We start from the raw sequence: 25,919 nt of genomic DNA, 5'->3' as shown, positions 1-25,919 counted from the left end.
TTTTTCCTCTTTCCCTGCCAGGTCCAGCTCGGCCATATCAAGATGATTGCAAAACGATAAAAGGAAAAATAAAAAATAAATAAATAAATAAAATAAAATAACTATCATAATAATAAAAATATTCAGATTATCAAGGGCAGCTATTTACATGAGATGTCTCCCTTGACAGAGCAAATCTGTCTGGCAAAAATACGACACGCAGATTGTTGTTCTGTCTGCTGAGATGCTGAACAGGACAGGTTAGAAAGGAAATAAAAACTGCAGTTCCCCCTTCATCCACTAGGGGCTGCAAAACAGAGCAAATCCCCACAGACTCCCATGTTAAAAAGACCAACTTCACTGCAGGAATAAACATGTTTACAGCCTGGTACAAAAATCCATTTTAGGTTTAATAGCTCAGGTTTACCTTCATGACAACTGTGGGGGGAGTGAATTTTTTCTAACTCGCCGTTTAAAAGTAATTTAATCTCGAAGTTCGGTATATTTAGGAGTTTCCCTGCTGCAACACACCTGATTCAAATCAGTGGCTAACCAGCAGACTGCACAGGTCTGCTGGTTAGGTCTGATGGGTGCCAGGTGAGTTGCCTACCCCTGGTCTACAAGATCCAACTTTATGTCCAGCATCAAACCCAGGAACCGCAGATTGATCTCTTCTCATCAACATGTTAGCTTTTTTAGCATCGCCGAGCCCTGATTGGCTGAAACTGGAGCGTGTGGAGGAAGCGGTTTCAGATCTACGGCTCTGAGCTGGAATCTTCCGTCTTCATTTAGATCAGCAGATACAGAAAGAATAACAGAGGTTTTATCAGGACAATGCGGCTTCTGTCTCTGCTGGACAGGTTAGAGAAGCATGAAACACGTGCAGCGCCATCAGGGCCGCGTGGCGGCGGTATGCAACATGCTCCGCACGTTCGATGCTGCGTTTACTTACCTCCCGCAAAACACAAAGTCTGATGAAGATGAACTCCTGCTCAGAGGACGGCATGGTGTCTGCAAACTCGTCGTGCTGGAAGAGATGGAGGAAACGTCTGAGTGGGCTGGTTGTCATGGCGAAGCATAGGGAAGCAGGGCTCCTCACCTGTCCCTGCTTCTCTCTGGCCACGCCCTGGCACTCCTTGATGTCATGGCCCATCTGTCCGCAGAGAGCGCACGGCCGCGGCTTGTTGGGCTTAAACTCCTCTCTGATGATGGTGAAGTTCGGCTCGTGTGTGGCCAGACCCAGCATGATCAGATCCGCTGCCAGGGAGACAAGACAAGCTCTGCCAGTCAGGCTGGGAAGACGACCAGTTGGTCCAACACAAGGCAGACTGGGAGTTCAACTCGTGGTGGTGCATCTTCACCACCGCCACACCTCCAGGTTCATACGCTACGACACAACGCTGCTCTACCTCAACACGCTACCAGTCAGAGGACAAGAACGCTTCATTTCAGTAGAAAACAAGTAGAAAAACACATTCCCACAACCCAGCAGCACCTGTCAATCATCTCATCACTAAAATTAAATGTCGAAAGTAAAAAACAAGTAAATTTATCAAAATCAATTAAAAACAAAAATCATAAATGAATCAAAGAAGAAATAAATATTAAATGTAATGTAAAACAAAAAACAAAAATCAAGTAAAATATGCAAGCTTCTCATGACAACACCATGACCTCCGATAGGCCCATCAGACCAGTCATGTGACACGGTTCTTGGCTGCTTTTTTCATCCTAAAACCTCGACTGGAAAAGGACATCCCGCCAGAGTGGAGACCACTTTTCTTTGAGGTCTAAATCTGATATTTTCCCCCAGCATGAAGAAGATCTAAAGGACCTACCATCAGCTCCACACAGGCAGTGGTGTGTGCTGGGGTCGTGGTTGGGTTGAGCTGTCAAAACAGGACGGAATGGACAGGACATGAGACAGGAAAACTTTACGCTTTTCACATCAACCAGCAACCGATACTGTCTGCAGCATCAGTACCTCTCTGTCTCCTGATGAAGTCCATGATCTTATGTTCACCTTCCCCTGGAACGCTGGCATCAGACAGGAAGACCTGGACAAACCGTGGACATGAGACAGGAGACGTGGATAACACGTGGACACGAGACAGGAGACGTGGATAACACGTGGACACGGGACAGGAGACGTGGATAACACGTGGACACGAGACAGGAGACGTGGATAACACGTGGACACGAGACAGTAGACGTGGATAACACGTGGACACGAGACAGGAGACGTGGATAACACGTGGACACGAGACAGGAGACGTGGATAACACGTGGACACGAGACAGGAGACGTGGATAACACGTGGACACGAGACAGGAGACGTGGATAACACGTGGACACGAGACAGTAGACGTGGATAACACGTGGACACGAGACAGTAGACGTGGATAACACGTGGACACGAGACAGTAGACGTGGATAACACGTGGACACGAGACAGGAGACGTGGATAACACGTGGACACGAGACAGTAGACGTGGATAACACGTGGACACGAGACAGGAGACGTGGATAACACGTGGACACGAGACAGGAGACGTGGATAACACGTGGACACGAGACAGGAGACGTGGATAACACGTGGACACGAGACAGGAGACGTGGATAACACGTGGACACGAGACAGGAGACGTGGATAACACGTGGACACGAGACAGGAGACGTGGATAACACGTGGACACGAGACAGGAGACGTGGATAACACGTGGACACGAGACAGGAGACGTGGATAACACGTGGACACGAGACAGTAGACGTGGATAACACGTGGACACGAGACAGGAGACGTGGATAACACGTGGACACGAGACAGTAGACGTGGATAACACGTGGACATGAGACAGGAGACGTGGATAACACGTGGACACGAGACAGTAGACGTGGATAACACGTGGACACGAGACAGGAGACGTGGATAACACGTGGACACGAGACAGGAGACGTGGATAACACGTGGACACGAGACAGTAGACGTGGATAACACGTGGACACGAGACAGGAGACGTGGATAACACGTGGACACGAGACAGGAGACGTGGATAACACGTGGACACGAGACAGGAGACGTGGATAACACGTGGACACGAGACAGGAGACGTGGATAACACGTGGACACGAGACAGGAGACGTGGATAACACGTGGACACGAGACAGTAGACGTGGATAACACGTGGACACGAGACAGTAGACGTGGATAACACGTGGACACGAGACAGTAGACGTGGATAACACGTGGACACGAGACAGGAGACGTGGATAACATGTGGACACGAGACAGGAGACGTGGATAACACGTGGACACGAGACAGGAGACGTGGATAACACGTGGACAAGGGACAGGAGACGTGGATAACACGTGGACACGGGACAGGAGACGTGGATAACACGTGGACACGGGACAGGAGACGTGGATAACACGTGGACACGAGACAGGAGACGTGGATAACACGTGGACACGAGACAGGAGACGTGGATAACATGTGGACACGAGACAGGAGACGTGGATAACACGTGGACACGAGACAGTAGACGTGGATAACACGTGGACACGAGACAGGAGACGTGGATAACACGTGGACACGGGACAGGAGACGTGGATAACACGTGGACACGAGACAGTAGACGTGGATAACACGTGGACACGAGACAGGAGACGTGGATAACACGTGGACACGAGACAGGAGACGTGGATAACACGTGGACACGAGACAGGAGACGTGGATAACACGTGGACACGAGACAGGAGACGTGGATAACACGTGGACAAGGGACAGGAGACGTGGATAACACGTGGACACGGGACAGGAGACGTGGATAACACGTGGACACGAGACAGGAGACGTGGATAACACGTGGACACGAGACAGTAGACGTGGATAACACGTGGACACGAGACAGTAGACGTGGAAAACACGTGGACACGGGACAGGAGACGTGGATAACACGTGGACATGAGACAGGAGACGTGGATAAAACGTGGACATGAGACAGGAGACGTGGATAACACGTGGACATGAGACAGGAGACGTGGATAACACGTGGACATGAGACAGGAGACGTGGATAACACGTGGACACGAAAAAGGAGACGTGGATAAAACGTGGACATGAGACAGGAGACGTGGATAACACGTGGACATGAGACAGGAGACGTGGATAACACGTGGACATGAGACAGTAGACGTGGATAACACGTGGACATGAGACAGGAGACGTGGATAACACGTGGACATGAGACAGGAGACGTGGATAACACGTGGACATGAGACAGGAGACGTGGATAACACGTGGACATGAGACAGGAGACGTGGATAACACGTGGACATGAGACAGGAGACGTGGATAACACGTGGACATGGGACAGGAGACGTGGATAACACGTGGACATGAGACAGGAGACGTGGATAACACGTGGACACGAGACAGGAGACGTGGATAACACGTGGACACGGGACAGGAGACGTGGATAACACGTGGACACGAGACAGTAGACGTGGATAACACGTGGACACGAGACAGGAGACGTGGATAACACGTGGACACGGGACAGGAGACGTGGATAACACGTGGACACGAGACAGTAGACGTGGATAACACGTGGACACGAGACAGTAGACGTGGATAACACGTGGACATGAGACAGGAGACGTGGATAACACGTGGACACGAGACAGGAGACGTGGATAACACGTGGACATGAGACGTGGATAACACGTGGACATGAGACGTGGATAACACGTGGACACGAGACAGGAGACGTGGATAACACGTGGACACGTGACAGGAGACGTGGATAACACGTGGACACGAGACAGGAGACGTGGATAACACGTGGACAGAGACAGTAGACGTGGATAACACGTGGACATGAGACAGGAGACGTGGATAACACGTGGACACGAGACAGGAGACGTGGATAACACGTGGACACGAGACATTAGACGTGGATAACACGTGGACACGAGACAGGAGACGTGGATAACACGTGGACACGAGACAGGAGACGTGGATAACACGTGGACACGAGACAGTAGACGTGGATAACACGTGGACACGAGACAGGAGACGTGGATAACACGTGGACATGAGACAGGAGACGTGGATAACACGTGGACACGAGACAGTAGACGTGGATAACACGTGGACAAGGGACAGGAGACGTGGATAACACGTGGACACGAGACAGGAGACGTGGATAACACGTGGACACGAGACAGGAGACGTGGATAACACGTGGACACGAGACAGTAGACGTGGATAACACGTGGACATGAGACAGTAGACGTAGATAACACGTGGACATGAGACAGGAGACGTGGATAACACGTGGACACGAGACAGTAGACGTGGATAACACGTGGGCACGAGACAATAGACGTGGATAACACGTGGACACGAGACAGGAGACGTGGATAACACGTGGACATGAGACAGTAGACGTAGATAACACGTGGGCACGAGACAGGAGACGTGGATAACACGTGGACATGAGACAGTAGACGTAGATAACACGTGGACACGAGACAGGAGACGTGGATAACACGTGGACATGAGACAGTAGACGTAGATAACACGTGGGCACGAGACAGTAGACGTGGATAACACGTGGACATGAGACAGGAGACGTGGATAACACGTGGACACGAGACAGGAGACGTGGATAACACGTGGACATGAGACAGGAGACGTGGATAACACGTGGACATGAGACAGGAGACGTGGATAACACGTGGACACGAGACAGTAGACGTGGATAACACGTGGACATGAGACAGTAGACGTGGATAACACGTGGACATGAGACAGGAGACGTGGATAACACGTGGACACGAGACAGGAGACGTGGATAACACGTGGGCACGAGACAGTAGACGTGGATAACACGTGGACATGAGACAGTAGACGTGGATAACACGTGGACACGAGACAGTAGACGTGGATAACACGTGGACACGAGACAGGAGACGTGGATAACACGTGGGCACGAGACAGTAGACGTGGATAACACGTGGACACGAGACAGGAGACGTGGATAACACGTGGACATGAGACAGTAGACGTAGATAACACGTGGACATGAGACAGGAGACGTGGATAACACGTGGACACGAGACAGGAGACGTGGATAACACGTGGGCACGAGACAGTAGACGTGGATAACACGTGGACATGAGACAGGAGACGTGGATAACACGTGGACATGAGACAGGAGACGTGGATAACACGTGGACACGAGACAGTAGACGTGGATAACACGTGGACATGAGACAGTAGACGTGGATAACACGTGGACATGAGACAGGAGACGTGGATAACACGTGGACACGAGACAGGAGACGTGGATAACACGTGGGCACGAGACAGTAGACGTGGATAACACGTGGACACGAGACAGGAGACGTGGATAACACGTGGACATGAGACAGTAGACGTAGATAACACGTGGGCACGAGACAGTAGACGTGGATAACACGTGGACATGAGACAGTAGACGTGGATAACACGTGGACATGGGACAGGAGACGTGGATAACACGTGGACATGAGACAGGAGACGTGGATAACACGTGGGCACGAGACAGTAGACGTGGATAACACGTGGACACGAGACAGGAGACGTGGATAACACGTGGACATGAGACAGTAGACGTAGATAACACGTGGGCACGAGACAGGAGACGTGGATAACACGTGGACATGAGACAGTAGACGTAGATAACACGTGGGCACGAGACAGTAGACGTGGATAACACGTGGGCACGAGACAGTAGACGTGGATAACACGTGGACATGAGACAGGAGACGTGGATAACACGTGGGCACGAGACAGTAGACGTGGATAACACGTGGGCACGAGACAGTAGACGTGGATAACACGTGGACATGAGACAGGAGACGTGGATAACACGTGGACATGAGACAGGAGACGTGGATAACACGTGGACACGAGACAGGAGACGTGGATAACACGTGGACACGAGACAGGAGACGTGGATAACACGTGGACATGGGACAGGAGACGTGGATAACACGTGGACATGAGACAGGAGACGTGGATAACACGTGGACATGAGACAGGAGACGTGGATAACACGTGGACATGAGACAGTAGACGTGGATAACACGTGGACATGAGACAGTAGACGTGGATAACACGTGGACATGAGACAGGAGACGTGGATAACACGTGGACATGAGACAGGAGACGTGGATAACACGTGGACACGAGACAGGAGACGTGGATAACACGTGGACACGAGACAGGAGACGTGGATAACACGTGGACACGAGACAGTAGACGTAGATAACACGTGGGCACGAGACAGTAGACGTGGATAACACGTGGGCACGAGACAGTAGACGTGGATAACACGTGGACATGAGACAGGAGACGTGGATAACACGTGGACAAGGGACAGGAGACGTGGATAACACGTGGACACGAGACATTAGACGTGGATAACACGTGGACATGAGACAGGAGACGTGGATAACACGTGGACACGAGACAGGAGACGTGGATAACACGTGGACACGAGACAGGAGACGTGGATAACACGTGGACATGGGACAGGAGACGTGGATAACACGTGGACATGGGACAGGAGACGTGGATAACACGTGGACACGAGACAGGAGACGTGGATAACACGTGGACATGGGACAGGAGACGTGGATAACACGTGGACATGGGACAGGAGACGTGGATAACACGTGGACATGGGACAGGAGACGTGGATAACACGTGGACACGAGACAGGAGACGTGGATAACACGTGGACATGGGACAGGAGACGTGGATAACACGTGGACATGAGACAGGAGACGTGGATAACACGTGGACACGAGACAGGAGACGTGGATAACACGTGGACACGAGACAGGAGACGTGGATAACACGTGGACACGAGACAGTAGACGTGGATAACACGTGGACATGAGACGTGGATAACACGTGGACATGAGACGTGGATAACACGTGGACATGAGACGTGGATAACACGTGGACACGAGACAGGAGACGTGGATAACACGTGGACACGAGACAGGAGACGTGGATAACACGTGGACAGAGACAGTAGACGTGGATAACACGTGGACATGAGACAGGAGACGTGGATAACACGTGGACATGAGACAGGAGACGTGGATAACACGTGGACAGAGACAGTAGACGTGGATAACACGTGGACATGAGACAGTAGACGTGGATAACACGTGGACATGAGACAGGAGACGTGGATAACACGTGGACATGAGACAGGAGACGTGGATAACACGTGGACATGAGACAGGAGACGTGGATAACACGTGGACATGAGACAGGAGACGTGGATAAAACGTGGACACGAGACATTAGACGTGGATAACACGTGGACATGAGACAGGAGACGTGGATAACACGTGGACAAGGGACAGGAGACGTGGATAACACGTGGACACGAGACAGGAGACGTGGATAACACGTGGACACGAGACAGTAGACGTGGATAACCCGTGGACACGAGACAGGAGACGTGGATAACACGTGGACATGAGACAGGAGACGTGGATAACACGTGGACACGAGACAGTAGACGTGGATAACACGTGGACAAGGGACAGGAGACGTGGATAACACGTGGACATGAGACAGGAGACGTGGATAACACGTGGACACGAGACAGTAGACGTGGATAACACGTGGGCACGAGACAGGAGACGTGGATAACACGTGGACATGAGACAGGAGACGTGGATAACACGTGGGCACGAGACAGTAGACGTGGATAACACGTGGGCACGAGACAGTAGACGTGGATAACACGTGGACATGAGACAGGAGACGTGGATAACACGTGGACATGAGACAGGAGACGTGGATAACACGTGGACACGAGACAGGAGACGTGGATAACACGTGGACACGAGACAGGAGACGTGGATAACACGTGGACATGGGACAGGAGATGGACACGAGACAGGAGACGTGGATAACACGTGGACATGGGACAGGAGAGGTGGATAACACGTGGACATGGGACAGGAGACGTGGATAACACGTGGACATGAGACAGGAGACGTGGATAACACGTGGACACGAGACAGGAGACGTGGATAACACGTGGACACGAGACAGGAGACGTGGATAACACGTGGACACGAGACAGTAGACGTGGATAACACGTGGACACGAGACAGTAGACGTGGATAACACGTGGACACGAGACAGTAGACGTGGATAACACGTGGACATGAGACAGGAGACGTGGATAACACGTGGACACGAGACAGGAGACGTGGATAACACGTGGACACGAGACAGGAGACGTGGATAACACGTGGACACGAGACAGGAGACGTGGATAACACGTGGACACGAGACAGTAGACGTGGATAACACGTGGACACGAGACAGGAGACGTGGATAACACGTGGACACGAGACAGGAGACGTGGATAACACGTGGACACGAGACAGTAGACGTGGATAACACGTGGACACGAGACAGTAGACGTGGATAACACGTGGACATGAGACAGGAGACGTGGATAACACGTGGACATGAGACAGGAGACGTGGATAACACGTGGACATGAGACAGGAGACGTGGATAACACGTGGACACGAGACAGTAGACGTGGATAACACGTGGACACGAGACAGTAGACGTGGATAACACGTGGACACGAGACAGTAGACGTGGATAACACGTGGACACGAGACAGTAGACGTGGATAACACGTGGACACGAGACAGTAGACGTGGATAACACGTGGACACGGGACAGGAGACGTGGATAACACGTGGACACGAGACAGGAGACGTGGATAACACGTGGACACGAGACAGGAGACGTGGATAACACGTGGACACGAGACAGGAGACGTGGATAACACGTGGACACGAGACAGGAGACGTGGATAACACGTGGACACGGGACAGGAGACGTGGATAACACGTGGACACGAGACAGTAGACGTGGATAACACGTGGACACGAGACAGTAGACGTGGATAACACGTGGACACGAGACAGGAGACGTGGATAACACGTGGACACGAGACAGGAGACGTGGATAACACGTGGACACGAGACAGGAGACGTGGATAACACGTGGACACGAGACAGTAGACGTGGATAACACGTGGACACGAGACAGGAGACGTGGATAACACGTGGACATGAGACAGGAGACGTGGATAACACGTGGACACGAGACAGGAGACGTGGATAACACGTGGACACGAGACAGTAGACGTGGATAAAACGTGGACACGAGACATTAGACGTGGATAAAACGTGGACACGAGACATTAGACGTGGATAACACGTGGACACGAGACAGGAGACGTGGATAACACGTGGACATGAGACAGGAGACGTGGATAACACGTGGACACGAGACAGGAGACGTGGATAAAACGTGGACATGAGACAGGAGACGTGGATAACACGTGGACACGAGACAGGAGACGTGGATAACACGTGGACACGAGACAGGAGACGTGGATAACACGTGGACATGAGACAGACGAGACAGGAACAAGGAGGACTTTACTCACCACCACGTTCTTCCATCCTGGGTCGTTGCTAAGTCGGTCTGCAACGTAGTAGCGAAGACACTGAGCCAGGTTGTCCATGAACTCTGTCCCCTGCAGACACATTTCAGCAGTCAGGAGTAGTCCTTTCATGCCGGAAAAACCCGCGTTCCAGAAAAGTTTCAAAGTTCACAGACATGGTCCATAGTCCATAAATAAACCTTCATGTCCAGCAGCGACTGGACACAAACTGGCAGAGCAAGTCACTGAAGGAATAAAAGCAGCTTACCGGAGTGATGCAGTTGCTGTCAAATCTCTCTTTGATCTCTTCAGGTGGAAGGTAACCTCCTGCAGAGGAAACAGAACAAAAGCAGCTTCACACATACAGATACCTGATAAAAACTGACAATGGGTGGACCAAACTGGACCAAACTGGTTCAGACTGGACCAAACTGGTTCAGACTGGTTCAGACTGGACCAAACTGGTTCAGACTGGACCAAACTGGTTCAGACTGGACCAAACTGGTTCAGACTGGTTCAGACTGGACCAAACTGGACCAAACTGGTTCAGACTGGACCAAACTGGACAAAAATAGTTCAGACTGGTTCAGACTGGACCAGACTGGTTCAGACTGGACCAAACTGGACCAGACTGGGTCAGACTGGTTCAGACTGGACCAAACTGGACCAAACTGGTTCAGACTGGTTCAGACTGGACCAAACTGGACCAAACTGGTTCAGACTGGTTCAGACTGGACCAAACTGGACCAAAATAGTTCAGACTGGTTCAGACTGGAAGAGACTGGTTCAGACTGGACCAAACTGGACCAAACTGGTTCAGACTGGTTCAGACTGGACCAAACTGGTTCAGACTGGACAAAACTGGTTCAGACTGGACCAAACTGGTTCAGACTGGTTCAGACTGGGACAAACTGGACCAGACTGGTTCAGACTGGACCAAACTGGACCAAAATAGTTCAGACTGGTTCAGACTGGACCAGACTGGTTCAGACTGGACCAAACTGGTTAAGACTGGTTCAGACTGGACCAAACTGGACCAGACTGGTTCAGACTGGACCAAACTGGACCAGACTGGGTCAGACTGGTACAGACTGGACCAAACTGGTTCAGACTGGTTCAGACTGGACCAAACTGGACCAAAATAGTTCAGACTGGTTCAGACTGGACAAGACTGGTTCAGACTGGACCAAACTGGACCAAACTGGTTCAGACTGGTTCAGACTGGACCAAACTGGTTCAGACTGGACCAAACTGGTTCAGACTGGTTCAGACTGGACCAAACTGGTTCAGACTGGTTCAGACTGGACCAAACTGGACCAAAATAGTTCAGACTGGTTCAGACTGGACCAGACTGGTTCAGACTGGACCAAACTGGACAAAACTGGTTCAGACTGGTTCAGACTGGACCAAACTGGTTCAGACTGGTTCAGACTGGACCAAACTGGATTCAGACTGGACCAGACTGGACCAAACTGGTTCAGACTGGACCAAACTGGACCAGACTGGGTCAGAATGGACCAAACTGGACCAGACTGGTTCAGACTGGACCAAACTGGACCAAACTGGTTCAGACTGGACCAGACTGGACCAGACTGGACCAGACTGGTTCAGACTGGACCAAACTGGTTCAGACTGGTTCAGACTGGTTCAGACTGAACCAAACTGAACCAAACTGGACCAGACTGGTTCAGACTGGACCAAACTGGACCAAACTGGACCAGACTGGGTCAGAGTGGACCAAACTGGACCAGACTGGACCAAACTGGACCAGACTGGGTCAGACTGGACCAAACTGGACCAGACTAGTTCAGACTGAACCAAACTGGACCAGACTGGTTCAGACTGGACCAAACTGGACCAAACTGGTTCAGACTGGTTCAGACTGGACCAAACTGGACAAGACTGGTTCAGACTGGACCAAACTGGACCAGACGGGTTCAAACTGGACCAAACTGGACGAGACTGGTTCAGACTGGTTCAGACTGGACCAAACTGGTTCAGACTGGACCAAACTGGACCAGACTGGACCAAACTGGACCAGACTGGACCAAACTGGACCAGACTGGTTCAGACTGGTTCAGACTGGACCAGACTGGTTCAGACTGGACCAAACTGGTTCAGACTGGACCAAACTGGACCAGACTGTTTCAGACTGGACCAAACTGGACCAGACTGGGTCAGACTGGAACAAACTGGACCAGACTGGTTCAGACTGGACCAAACTGGACCAGACTGGACCAGACTAGTTCAGACTGAACCAAACTGGACCAGACTGGTTCAGACTGGACCAAACTGGACCAAACTGGTTCAGACTGGTTCAGACTGGACGAGACTGGTTCAGACTGGACCAAACTGAACCAAACTGGACCAGACTGGACCAAACTGGACCAGACTGGACCAGACTGGACCACACTGGACAAGACTGGTTCAGACTGGACCAAACTGGTTCAGACTGGTTCAGACTGGACCAAACTGGACGAGACTGGTTCAGACTGGACCAAACTGAACCAAACTGGACCAAACTGGTTCAGACTGGTTCAGACTGGACCAAACTGGACGAGACTGGTTCAGAATGGACCAAACTGAACCAAACCGGACCAGACTGGACCAAACTGGACCAGACTGGACCAAACTGGACCAGACTGGTTCAGACTGGACCAAACTGGACCAGACTAGTTCAGACTGGTTCAGACTGGACCAAACTGGACCAGACTAGTTCAGACTGGACCAAACTGGACCAAACTGGACCAGACTGGACCAGACTGGACCAAACTGAACCAAACTGGACCAGACTGGTTCAGACTGGACCAGACTAGTTCAGACTGGTTCAGACTGGACCAAACTGGACCAGACTGGTTCAGACTGGACCAGACTGGTTCAGACTTGACCAAACTGAACCAAACTGGACCAGACTGGTTCAGACTGGACCAAACTGGACCAGACTGGGCCAGACTGGACCAAACTGGACCAAACTGGACCAGACTGGGCCAGACTAGTTCACACTGGTTCAGACTAAACCACACTGGACCAGACTAGTTCAGACTGGACCAGACTGGACCAGACTAGTTCAGACTGGTTCAGACTGGACCAAACTGGACCAGACTAGTTCAGACTGGTTCAGACTGGACCAAACTGGACCAGACTAGTTCAGACTGGTTCAGACTGGACCAAACTGGACCAGACTAGTTCAGACTGGACCAGACTGGTTCAGACTGGACCAAACTGGACCAGACTGGTTCAGACTGGACCAGACTGGACCAGACTGGTTCAGACTGGACCAAACTGGACCAGACTAGTTCAGACTGGTTCAGACTGGACCAAACTGGACCAGATTGGTTCAGACTGGACCAGACTGGTTCAGACTGGACCAGACTGGTTCAGAATGCACCAAACTGGACCAGAATGGACCAGATTGGTTCAGACTGGACCAAACTGAACCAAACTGGACCAGACTGGACCAAACTGGACCAGACTGGACCAACTGGACCAAACTGGACCAGACTAGTTCAGACTAGTTCAGACTGGACCAAACTGGACCAGACTGGTTCAGACTGGACCAAACTGGACCAGACTAGTTCAGACTGGACCAAACTGGACATGACTAGTTCACACTGGACCAAACTGGACCAAACTGGTTCAGACTGGTTCAGACTGGACCAAACTGGACCAAAATAGTTCAGACTGGTTCAGACTGGACCAGACTGGTTCAGACTGGACCAAACTGGTTCAGACTGGTTCAGACTGGACCAAACTGGACCAAAATAGTTCAGACTGGTTCAGACTGGACCAGACTGGTTCAGACTGGACCAAACTGGTTAAGACTGGTTCAGACTGGACCAAACTGGTTAAGACTGGTTCAGACTGGACCAAACTGGACCAGACTGGTTCAGACTGGACCAAACTGGACCAGACTGGACCAAACTGGTTCAGACTGGACCAAACTGGTTCAGACTGGACCAAACTGGACCAAACTGGACCAGACTGGTTCAGACTGGTTCAGACTGGACCAAACTGGACCAAACTGGTTCAGACTGGTTCAGACTGGACCAAACTGAACCAAACTGAACCAAACTGGTTCAGACTGGACCAAACTGGACCAGACTGGTTCAGACTGGACCAAACTGGTTCAGACTGGTTCAGACTGGACCAAACTGGACCAGACTGGTTCAGAATGGACCAAACTGGTTCAGACTGGACCAAACTGGACCAAACTGGACCAGACTGGTTCAAACTGGACCAGACTGGGTCAGACTGGACCAAACTGGACCAGACTGGACCAAACTGAACCAGACTAGTTCAGACTGAACCAAACTGGACCAGACTGGTTCAGACTGGACCAAACTGGTTCAGACTGGTTCAGACTGGACCAAACTGGACGAGACTGGTTCAGACTGGACCAAACTGAACCAAACTGGACCAGACTGGACCAAACTGGACCAGACTGGTTCAGACTGGACCAGACTGGACCAAACTGAACCAAACTGGACCAGACTGGTTCAGACTGGACCAAACTGGACCAGACTAGTTCAGACTGGTTCAGACTGGACCAAACTGGACCAGATTGGTTCAGACTGGACCAGACTGGTTCAGACTGGACCAAACTGAACCAAACTGGACCAGACTGGTTCAGAATGCACCAAACTGGACCAGACTGGACCAGATTGGTTCAGACTGGACCAGACTGGTTCAGACTGGACCAGACTGGACCAAACTGGACCAAACTGGACCAGACTAGTTCAGACTGGTTCCGACTGGACCAAACTGGACCAGACTGGTTCAGACTGGAGCAAACTGGACCAGACTAGTTCAGACTGGACCAAACTGGACCAGACTAGTTCACACTGGACCAAACTGGACCAAACTGGTTCAGACTGGTTCAGACTGGTTCAGACTGGACCAAACTGGACCAAAATAGTTCAGACTGGTTCAGACTGGACCAGACTGGTTCAGACTGGACCAAACTGGTTCAGACTGGTTCAGACTGGACCAAACTGGACCAAACTGGTTCAGACTGGTTCAGACTGGACCAAACTGGACCAAAATAGTTCAGACTGGTTCAGACTGGACCAGACTGGTTCAGACTGGACCAAACTGGTTAAGACTGGTTCAGACTGGACCAAACTGGACCAGACTGGTTCAGACTGGACCAAACTGGACCAGACTGGACCAAACTGGACCAAACTGGTTCAGACTGGACCAAACTGGACCAAACTGGTTCAGACTGGACCAGACTGGTTCAGACTGGACCAAACTGGTTCAGACTGGTTCAGACTGGACCAAACTGAACCAAACTGGACCAGACTGGTTCAGACTGGACCAAACTGGTTCAGACTGGACCAAACTGGACCAGACTGGTTCAGAATGGACCAAACTGGTTCAGACTGGACCAAACTGGACCAGACTGGGTCAGACTGGGTCAGACTGGACCAGACTGGACCAAACTGGTTCAGACTGGACCAAACTGGACCAAACTGGACCAGACTGGGTCAGAGTGGACCAAACTGGACCAGACTGGACCAAACTGGACCAGACTGGGTCAGACTGGACCAAACTGGACCAGACTAGTTCAGACTGAACCAAACTGGACCAGACTGGTTCAGACTGGACCAAACTGGACCAAACTGGTTCAGACTGGTTCAGACTGGACCAAACTGGACAAGACTGGTTCAGACTGGACCAAACTGGACCAGACGGGTTCAAACTGGACCAAACTGGACGAGACTGGTTCAGACTGGTTCAGACTGGACCAAACTGGACCAAACTGGTTCAGACTGGACCAAACTGGACCAGACTGGACCAAACTGGACCAGACTGGACCAAACTGGACCAGACTGGACCAGACTGGTTCAGACTGGACCAGACTGGTTCAGACTGGACCAAACTGGTTCAGACTGGACCAAACTGGACCAGACTGTTTCAGACTGGACCAAACTGGACCAGACTGGGTCAGACTGGAACAAACTGGACCAGACTGGTTCAGACTGGACCAAACTGGACCAGACTGGACCAGACTAGTTCAGACTGAACCAAACTGGACCAGACTGGTTCAGACTGGACCAAACTGGTTCAGACTGGTTCAGACTGGTTCAGACTGGACGAGACTGGTTCAGACTGGACGAGACTGGTTCAGACTGGACCAAACTGAACCAAACTGGACCAGACTGGACCAAACTGGACCAGACTGGACCAGACTGGACCACACTGGACAAGACTGGTTCAGACTGGACCAAACTGGTTCAGACTGGTTCAGACTGGACCAAACTGGACGAGACTGGTTCAGACTGGACCAAACTGAACCAAACTGGACCAAACTGGTTCAGACTGGTTCAGACTGGACCAAACTGGACGAGACTGGTTCAGAATGGACCAAACTGAACCAAACCGGACCAGACTGGACCAAACTGGACCAGACTGGACCAAACTGGACCAGACTGGTTCAGACTGGACCAAACTGGACCAGACTAGTTCAGACTGGTTCAGACTGGACCAAACTGGACCAGACTAGTTCAGACTGGACCAAACTGGACCAAACTGGACCAGACTGGACCAGACTGGACCAAACTGAACCAAACTGGACCAGACTGGTTCAGACTGGACCAGACTAGTTCAGACTGGTTCAGACTGGACCAAACTGGACCAGACTGGTTCAGACTGGACCAGACTGGTTCAGACTTGACCAAACTGAACCAAACTGGACCAGACTGGTTCAGACTGGACCAAACTGGACCAGACTGGGCCAGACTGGACCAAACTGGACCAAACTGGACCAGACTGGGCCAGACTAGTTCACACTGGTTCAGACTAAACCACACTGGACCAGACTAGTTCAGACTGGACCAGACTGGACCAGACTAGTTCAGACTGGTTCAGACTGGACCAAACTGGACCAGACTAGTTCAGACTGGTTCAGACTGGACCAAACTGGACCAGACTAGTTCAGACTGGTTCAGACTGGACCAAACTGGACCAGACTAGTTCAGACTGGACCAGACTGGTTCAGACTGGACCAAACTGGACCAGACTGGTTCAGACTGGACCAGACTGGACCAGACTGGACCAGACTGGTTCAGACTGGACCAAACTGGACCAAACTGGTTCAGACTGGACCAAACTGGACCAGACTGGTTCAGACTGGACCAGACTGGACCAGACTGGACCAGACTGGTTCAGACTGGACCAGACTGGACCAAACTGGACATGACTGGGCCAGACTGGTTCAGACTGGACCAAACTGGACCAGACTAGTTCAGACTGGTTCAGACTGGACCAAACTGGACCAGATTGGTTCAGACTGGACCAGACTGGTTCAGACTGGACCAGACTGGTTCAGACTGGTTCAGAATGCACCAAACTGGACCAGAATGGACCAGATTGGTTCAGACTGGACCAAACTGAACCAAACTGGACCAGACTGGACCAAACTGGACCAGACTGGACCAACTGGACCAAACTGGACCAGACTAGTTCAGACTAGTTCAGACTGGACCAAACTGGACCAGACTGGTTCAGACTGGACCAAACTGGACCAGACTAGTTCAGACTGGACCAAACTGGACATGACTAGTTCACACTGGACCAAACTGGACCAAACTGGTTCAGACTGGTTCAGACTGGACCAAACTGGACCAAAATAGTTCAGACTGGTTCAGACTGGACCAGACTGGTTCAGACTGGACCAAACTGGTTCAGACTGGTTCAGACTGGACCAAACTGGACCAAAATAGTTCAGACTGGTTCAGACTGGACCAGACTGGTTCAGACTGGACCAAACTGGTTAAGACTGGTTCAGACTGGACCAAACTGGACCAGACTGGTTCAGACTGGACCAAACTGGACCAGACTGGACCAAACTGGTTCAGACTGGACCAAACTGGTTCAGACTGGACCAAACTGGACCAGACTGGTTCAGACTGGTTCAGACTGGTTCAGACTGGACCAAACTGGACCAAACTGGTTCAGACTGGTTCAGACTGGACCAAACTGAACCAAACTGAACCAAACTGGTTCAGACTGGACCAAACTGGACCAGACTGGTTCAGACTGGACCAAACTGGTTCAGACTGGTTCAGACTGGACCAAACTGGACCAGACTGGTTCAGAATGGACCAAACTGGTTCAGACTGGACCAAACTGGACCAAACTGGACCAGACTGGTTCAAACTGGACCAGACTGGGTCAGACTGGACCAAACTGGACCAGACTGGACCAAACTGAACCAGACTAGTTCAGACTGAACCAAACTGGACCAGACTGGTTCAGACTGGACCAAACTGGTTCAGACTGGTTCAGACTGGACCAAACTGGACGAGACTGGTTCAGACTGGACCAAACTGAACCAAACTGGACCAGACTGGACCAAACTGGACCAGACTGGTTCAGACTGGACCAGACTGGACCAAACTGAACCAAACTGGACCAGACTGGTTCAGACTGGACCAAACTGGACCAGACTAGTTCAGACTGGTTCAGACTGGACCAAACTGGACCAGATTGGTTCAGACTGGACCAGACTGGTTCAGACTGGACCAAACTGAACCAAACTGGACCAGACTGGTTCAGAATGCACCAAACTGGACCAGACTGGACCAGATTGGTTCAGACTGGACCAGACTGGTTCAGACTGGACCAGACTGGACCAAACTGGACCAAACTGGACCAGACTAGTTCAGACTGGTTCCGACTGGACCAAACTGGACCAGACTGGTTCAGACTGGAGCAAACTGGACCAGACTAGTTCAGACTGGACCAAACTGGACCAGACTAGTTCACACTGGACCAAACTGGACCAAACTGGTTCAGACTGGTTCAGACTGGTTCAGACTGGACCAAACTGGACCAAAATAGTTCAGACTGGTTCAGACTGGACCAGACTGGTTCAGACTGGACCAAACTGGTTCAGACTGGTTCAGACTGGACCAAACTGGACCAAACTGGTTCAGACTGGTTCAGACTGGACCAAACTGGACCAAAATAGTTCAGACTGGTTCAGACTGGACCAGACTGGTTCAGACTGGACCAAACTGGTTAAGACTGGTTCAGACTGGACCAAACTGGACCAGACTGGTTCAGACTGGACCAAACTGGACCAGACTGGACCAAACTGGACCAAACTGGTTCAGACTGGACCAAACTGGACCAAACTGGTTCAGACTGGACCAGACTGGTTCAGACTGGACCAAACTGGTTCAGACTGGTTCAGACTGGACCAAACTGAACCAAACTGGACCAGACTGGTTCAGACTGGACCAAACTGGTTCAGACTGGACCAAACTGGACCAGACTGGTTCAGAATGGACCAAACTGGTTCAGACTGGACCAAACTGGACCAGACTGGGTCAGACTGGGTCAGACTGGACCAGACTGGACCAAACTGGACCAAACTGGACCAGACTAGTTCAGACTGAACCAAACTGGACCAGACTGGTTCAGACTGGACCAAACTGGTTCAGACTGGTTCAGACTGGACCAAACTGGACGAGACTGGTTCAGACTGGACCAAACTGAACCAAACTGGACCAGACTGGACCAAACTGGACCAGACTGGTTCAGACTGGACCAAACTGGACGAGACTGGACCAAACTGGACCAGACTGGTTCAGACTGGACCAAACTGAACCAAACTGGACCAGACTGGACCAAACTGGACCAGACTGGTTCAGACTGGTTCAGACTGGACCAAACTGGACCAGACTGGTTCAGACTGGACCAAACTGGTTCAGACTGGACCAAACTGGACCAGACTGGACCAGACTGGTTCAGACTGGACCAGACTGAACCAAACTCGACCAGACTGGACCAAACTGGACCAGACTAGTTCAGACTGGTTCAGACTGGACCAAACTGGACCAGACTGGTTCAGACTTGACCAAACTGAACCAAACTGGACCAGACTGGTTCAGACTGGACCAAACTGGACCAGACTGGACCAGACTAGTTCAGACTGGTTCAGACTGGACCAAACTGGACCAGACTAGTTCAGACTGGACCAGACTGGTTCAGACTGGACCAAACTGGACCAGACTAGTTCAGACTGGACCAAACTGGACCAGACTGGTTCAGACTGGACCAGACTGGTTCAGACTGGACCAAACTGGACCAGACTGGTTCAGACTGGACCAAACTGGACCAGACTGGACCAAACTGGTTCAGACTGGACCAAACTGGACCAGACTGGTTCAGACTGGACATAACTGGACCAAACTGGACCAGACTGGACCAGACTGGACCAGACTGGACCAAACTGAACCAAACTGAACCAAACTGAACCAGACTGGTTCAGACTGGACCAAACTGGACCAGACTAGTTCAGACTGGTTCAGACTGGACCAAACTGGACCAGATTGGTTCAGACTGGACCAGACTGGTTCAGACTGGACCAAAGTGAACCAAACTGGACCAAACTGGTTCAGACTGGACCAAACTGGACCAAACTGGTTCAGACTGGACCAGACTGGACCAGACTGGTTCAGACTGGACCAAACTGGTTCAGACTGGTTCAGACTGGACCAAACTGAACCAAACTGGACCAGACTGGTTCAGACTGGACCAAACTGGTTCAGACTGGACCAAACTGGTTCAGACTGGACCAAACGGGACCAGACTGGTTCAGACTTGACCAAACTGAACCAAACTGGACCAGACTGGACCAGACTGGTTCAGACTGGACCAAACTGGTTCAGACTGGACCAAACTGGACGAGACTGGTTCAGACTGGACCAAACTGGACGAGACTGGACCAAACTGGACCAGACTGGTTCAGACTGGACCAAACTGAACCAAACTGGACCAGACTGGACCAAACTGGACCAGACTGGTTCAGACTGGTTCAGACTGGACCAAACTGGACCAGACTGGTTCAGACTGGACCAAACTGGTTCAGACTGGACCAAACTGGACCAGACTGGTTCAGACTGGACCAGACTGGACCAAACTGAACCAAACTGGACCAGACTGGACCAAACTGGACCAGACTAGTTCAGACTGGTTCAGACTTGACCAAACTGGACCAGACTGGTTCAGACTTGACCAAACTGGACCAGACTGGTTCAGACTGGACCAAACTGGACCAAACTGGACCAGACTGGACCAGACTGGTTCAGACTGGTTCAGACTGGACCAAACTGGACCAGACTGGACCAGACTGGTTCAGACTGGTTCAGACTGGACCAAACTGGACCAGACTAGTTCAGACTGGACCAGACTAGTTCAGACTGGACCAAACTGGACCAGACTAGTTCAGACTGGTTCAGACTGGACCAAACTGGACCAGACTAGTTCAGACTGGACCAAACTGGACCAGACTGGTTCAGACTGGACCAGACTGGTTCAGACTGGACCAAACTGGACCAGACTGGACCAAACTGGTTCAGACTGGACCAAACTGGACCAGACTGGTTCAGACTGGACATAACTGGACCAAACTGGACCAGACTGGACCAAACTGGTTCAGACTGGACCAAACTGGACCAGACTGGTTCAGACTGGACATAACTGGACCAAACTGGACCAGACTGGACCAGACTGGACCAGACTGGACCAGACTGGACCAAACTGAACCAAACTGAACCAAACTGAACCAAACTGAACCAAACTGAACCAGACTGGTTCAGACTGGACCAAACTGGACCAGATTGGTTCAGACTGGACCAGACTGGTTCAGACTGGACCAAAGTGAACCAAACTGGACCAGACTGGTTCAGAATGGACCAAACTGGACCAGACTGGACCAGATTGGTTCAGACTGGACCAGACTGGTTCAGACTGGACCAAACTGAACCAAACTGGACCAGACTGGACCAAACTGGACCAGACTGGACCAAACTGGACCAAACTGGACCAGACTAGTTCAGACTGGTTCCGACTGGACCAAACTGGACCAGACTGGTTCAGACTGGACCAGACTAGTTCAGACTGGTTCCGACTGGACCAAACTGGACCAGACTGGTTCAGACTGGTTCAGACTGGACCAAACTGGTTCAGACTGGACCAAACTGGTTCAGACTAGACCAAACTGGACCAAACTAGTTCAGACTGGACCAAACTAGTTCAGACTGGACCAAACTAGTTCAGACTGGACCAAACTGGTTAAGACTGGACCAAACTGGACCAGACTAGTTCAGACTGGACCAGACTGGACCAAACTAGTTCAGACTGGACCAAACTGGTTCAGACTGGACCAGACTAGTTCAGACTGGACCAAACTGGACCAGACTAGTTCAGACTGGACCAAACTTGACCAAACTAGTTCAGATTGGACCAAACTAGTTCAGACTGGACCAAACTAGTTCAGACTGGACCAAACTAGTTCAGACTGGACCAAACTGGACCAGACTAGTTCAGACTGAACCAAACTGGACCAAACTAGTTCAGACTGGACCAAACTAGTTCAGACTGGACCAAAGTGGTTCAGACTGGACCAGACTAGTTCAGACTGGACCAGACTGGACCAGACTAGTTCAGACTGGACCAGACTAGTTCAGACTGGACCAAACTGGACCAGACTAGTTCAGACTGGACAAACTGGACCAGACTAGTTCAGACTGGACCAAACTGGACCAAACTAGTTCAGACTGGACCAAACTAGTTCAGACTGGACCAAACTGGTTCAGACTGGACCAGACTAGTTCAGACTGGACCAAACTGGACCAGACTAGTTCAGACTGGACCAGACTAGTTCAGACTGGACAAACTGGACCAGACTAGTTCAGACTGGACAAACTGGACCAGACTAGTTCAGACTGGACCAAACTGGACCAGACTGGACCAAACTGGACCAGACTAGTTCAGACTGGACCAGACTAGTTCAGACTGGACCAAACTGGACCAAACTAGTTCAGACTGGACCAAACTGGACCAGACTAGGAACATGTTGGGCAGTAAAAGCTTTATCTTCCTGCTCCACTTTGCAGTCATGGTTCTCTCATTTTGTTTTGAGAAACCTCACAGGGTGAGAACAACACTGGGGGGGATGTATACATACATACATATATACAAGTCAAAGATACTTTACAGGACACACACAGTTCAGGGAGACGGTGAGTCAGGAGGGAACTGTCTGGATTCACTACGATGGCAGCATAAGGACCTTCGTTGCAAACTCAATGAGGCTGTGGCAGACCACCCTGGAGGCCAACTTCAAGCCCAAGTCTCCATCAAATGTGGCATATTCCAAGGAGATGCCCTGTCCCCGCTGCTGTTCTGTAGAGGTCTGAACCCCCTCAGCCAACTAGTCAACAAGACTGGCTATGGATACCGACTCAGGAATGGGACCACCATCAGCCACCTCCTGTACATGGGTGACATCAAGCTATACGCTAAGAGTGAGCGGGACATCGACTCACCGATCCACACCACCAGGATCTACAGCAGAAACATCGGAATGTCATTCGGACTGAAGAAATGTGGGCAGATGATAAAGATCTGCCTAGCCCGGCCCAGACTGACCTCAAACTCATTCCAGTAACTCATTTCAGTATTCTGTTTTATTACAGACTCCGGACAAGATTAAACTCAAATCATTAATAGACTCACCAGAGCACCGGCATCTCTCGATCAGCTGAGATCCCGTCAACCAGACTGTTAGCTGGCCGAAAAAATAGCTGAACTGGAGTCACGGAAATCAAATCTGAATTGGATCCGAGAAGCTGAGATCTTGATGGACACCATTGTCATTCGCGATTCAGAACCAGATGTCTCCGTGCCCTGCCGTCTAGATGTGGATGCCTGAGCAGCGTTCCCCGACAAGGCTCATACTGACGGCCCTTCTGCCGCTGGGACCCTTCCACCGTTCACTGGTTGCATCTCGGAGCTAAACCAAATATCCCGGGCAGCTCCACACCGAGCCAACAGGAGGTCCCCGGTTCCATGACGCTCCACGGCGGCAAAGAGGAAGGCGTTACTCCAGCACACCTCCACCAAATGACATCCCCTGTTACAACAGGTTTAACGTTCTTAGTCTTGCAGATTTCCCCCCCCCCTTAAGCGAAGATTCTCAGTCCAGCAGCTCAACGGCACCACGGAAACCTGCTGCAGCAGGAGGATCATGTTAGTATTAATGAATCGACTCCACCAGATTGTCTAAATGTTCATGTTCCCAGAACTACAGGTCGAGGAGGAGGTCTGGCAGCTATCTTTAAATCAGAACTATTGATTAGTCCTAAACATAAAAATAGTTCCAATAGCCTCTCCCACCCAAGATGGAAATGAGAGAAGCCACTTCTCCTAGTAGTAGTCTACCGTCCACCTGGATCTTCCTCACAGTTCCTAACTGACTTCTCAGACCTCTTATCAGACTTAGTGCTGAATACTGATAAAGTTATTGTTCTGGGGGATTTTAACATTCATCTTGATGATGAACATGACAGTTTAACCATTGCCTTTAACTCTATATTAAGTTCAATTGGATTTTCCCAAAATGTCCACAGACCGACTCATTCTCATCATCACACTCTGGATCTTGTTCTGACATGTGGCATCAAAAGTGATCAACTAACAGTTTTTCCTCATAAACCTGTTCTGTCTGATCATTTCTTTTTATTTTAATTTTTATTGGACATTTTTTTTAGTTACAGAACAGTAAACATCTAAAACAAACAATTTTTAAAAAAAATAAAAATAAAGAGTACCATTGAAAAGTAAATACAAAAAGTAAAGACCATAGCACCATAAATTGTTATATAAAGTCCAATCTTATGGGTTTCACATATACCGTCCATTTTGACCAGATGTTATATAAAGAGTTTCTGGAATCTAAGGGTGAATGACAATTTTTCCATAATGTAAATTTCCTGTGTAATATTAATCCATTCTTCAATAGTTGGAGGGTCCAACTTATCCTTCTTTCTCCAATCTGTTACGTATACATTCGCCAAATATACATTTTCAAAGTTACAAACTATTGTTAATACATTGTTAATGTGTTCTCATATATTTAACTAGTATGGTCTTAAAACAGTACAGTCCCAGAACATATTGTAGTGGTTGGCCCCTGAACATCCACAGAGTCTCCAACATGTATCTCCACAACCCTGGTGCTCTTTTTGAGTCGACGTGATAAAAAACCTGATCATATTCTTCCATCAAAATTCATGCCATGTGTTGGATCCAGTAGAACACCACTGTATTTTACAAATTATTTCCCAACTTTCATTTGGAATCTGGATATTGCTTTCTCTTTCCCATCTCATCTTTATGTATTCAGTGTTGGTTTGTTTCAATTTTTGGATGGCTTTGTATATCTTGGATATTAAGTTATTTTGTGATATTGATTTAATTAATTTTAGGAAAGTGTGTAAGAGACCCACTTCACTTTTCTCCCATGTTGCCTTTATATTAATATCAAAATAGTGTCTAGCCTGTAAGTATCTATAGAAATCTTGGCCTTATCC

General features: G+C 50.3%; 1 protein-coding gene across 1 annotated transcript in view; it reads right to left on the bottom strand.

The window, feature by feature from the left end:
• Nucleotides 1–25,919, bottom strand: part of xrn2 (5'-3' exoribonuclease 2) — a 155,256-nt gene that overhangs the window by 117,024 nt on the left and 12,313 nt on the right. Inside the window, exons 5-10 of the mRNA XM_079255481.1 lie at nucleotides 10,802–10,860; nucleotides 10,537–10,626; nucleotides 1,964–2,036; nucleotides 1,818–1,868; nucleotides 1,079–1,236; nucleotides 932–1,006 (exon numbers count right to left, since the gene is read on the bottom strand). Coding sequence (XP_079111607.1) covers nucleotides 932–1,006; nucleotides 1,079–1,236; nucleotides 1,818–1,868; nucleotides 1,964–2,036; nucleotides 10,537–10,626; nucleotides 10,802–10,860 — 506 coding nt within the window. The remainder of the gene's footprint in view (nucleotides 1–931; nucleotides 1,007–1,078; nucleotides 1,237–1,817; nucleotides 1,869–1,963; nucleotides 2,037–10,536; nucleotides 10,627–10,801; nucleotides 10,861–25,919) is intronic.

The sequence above is a fragment of the Telmatherina bonti genome, assembly GCF_933228915.1.
Source record: "Telmatherina bonti genome assembly, chromosome: 16".
Classification (NCBI taxonomy): Eukaryota; Metazoa; Chordata; class Actinopteri; order Atheriniformes; family Telmatherinidae; genus Telmatherina; species Telmatherina bonti.
The sequence above is the reverse complement of the archived record's forward strand: the minus strand, read 5'-3'. Positions and strand labels throughout refer to the sequence as shown.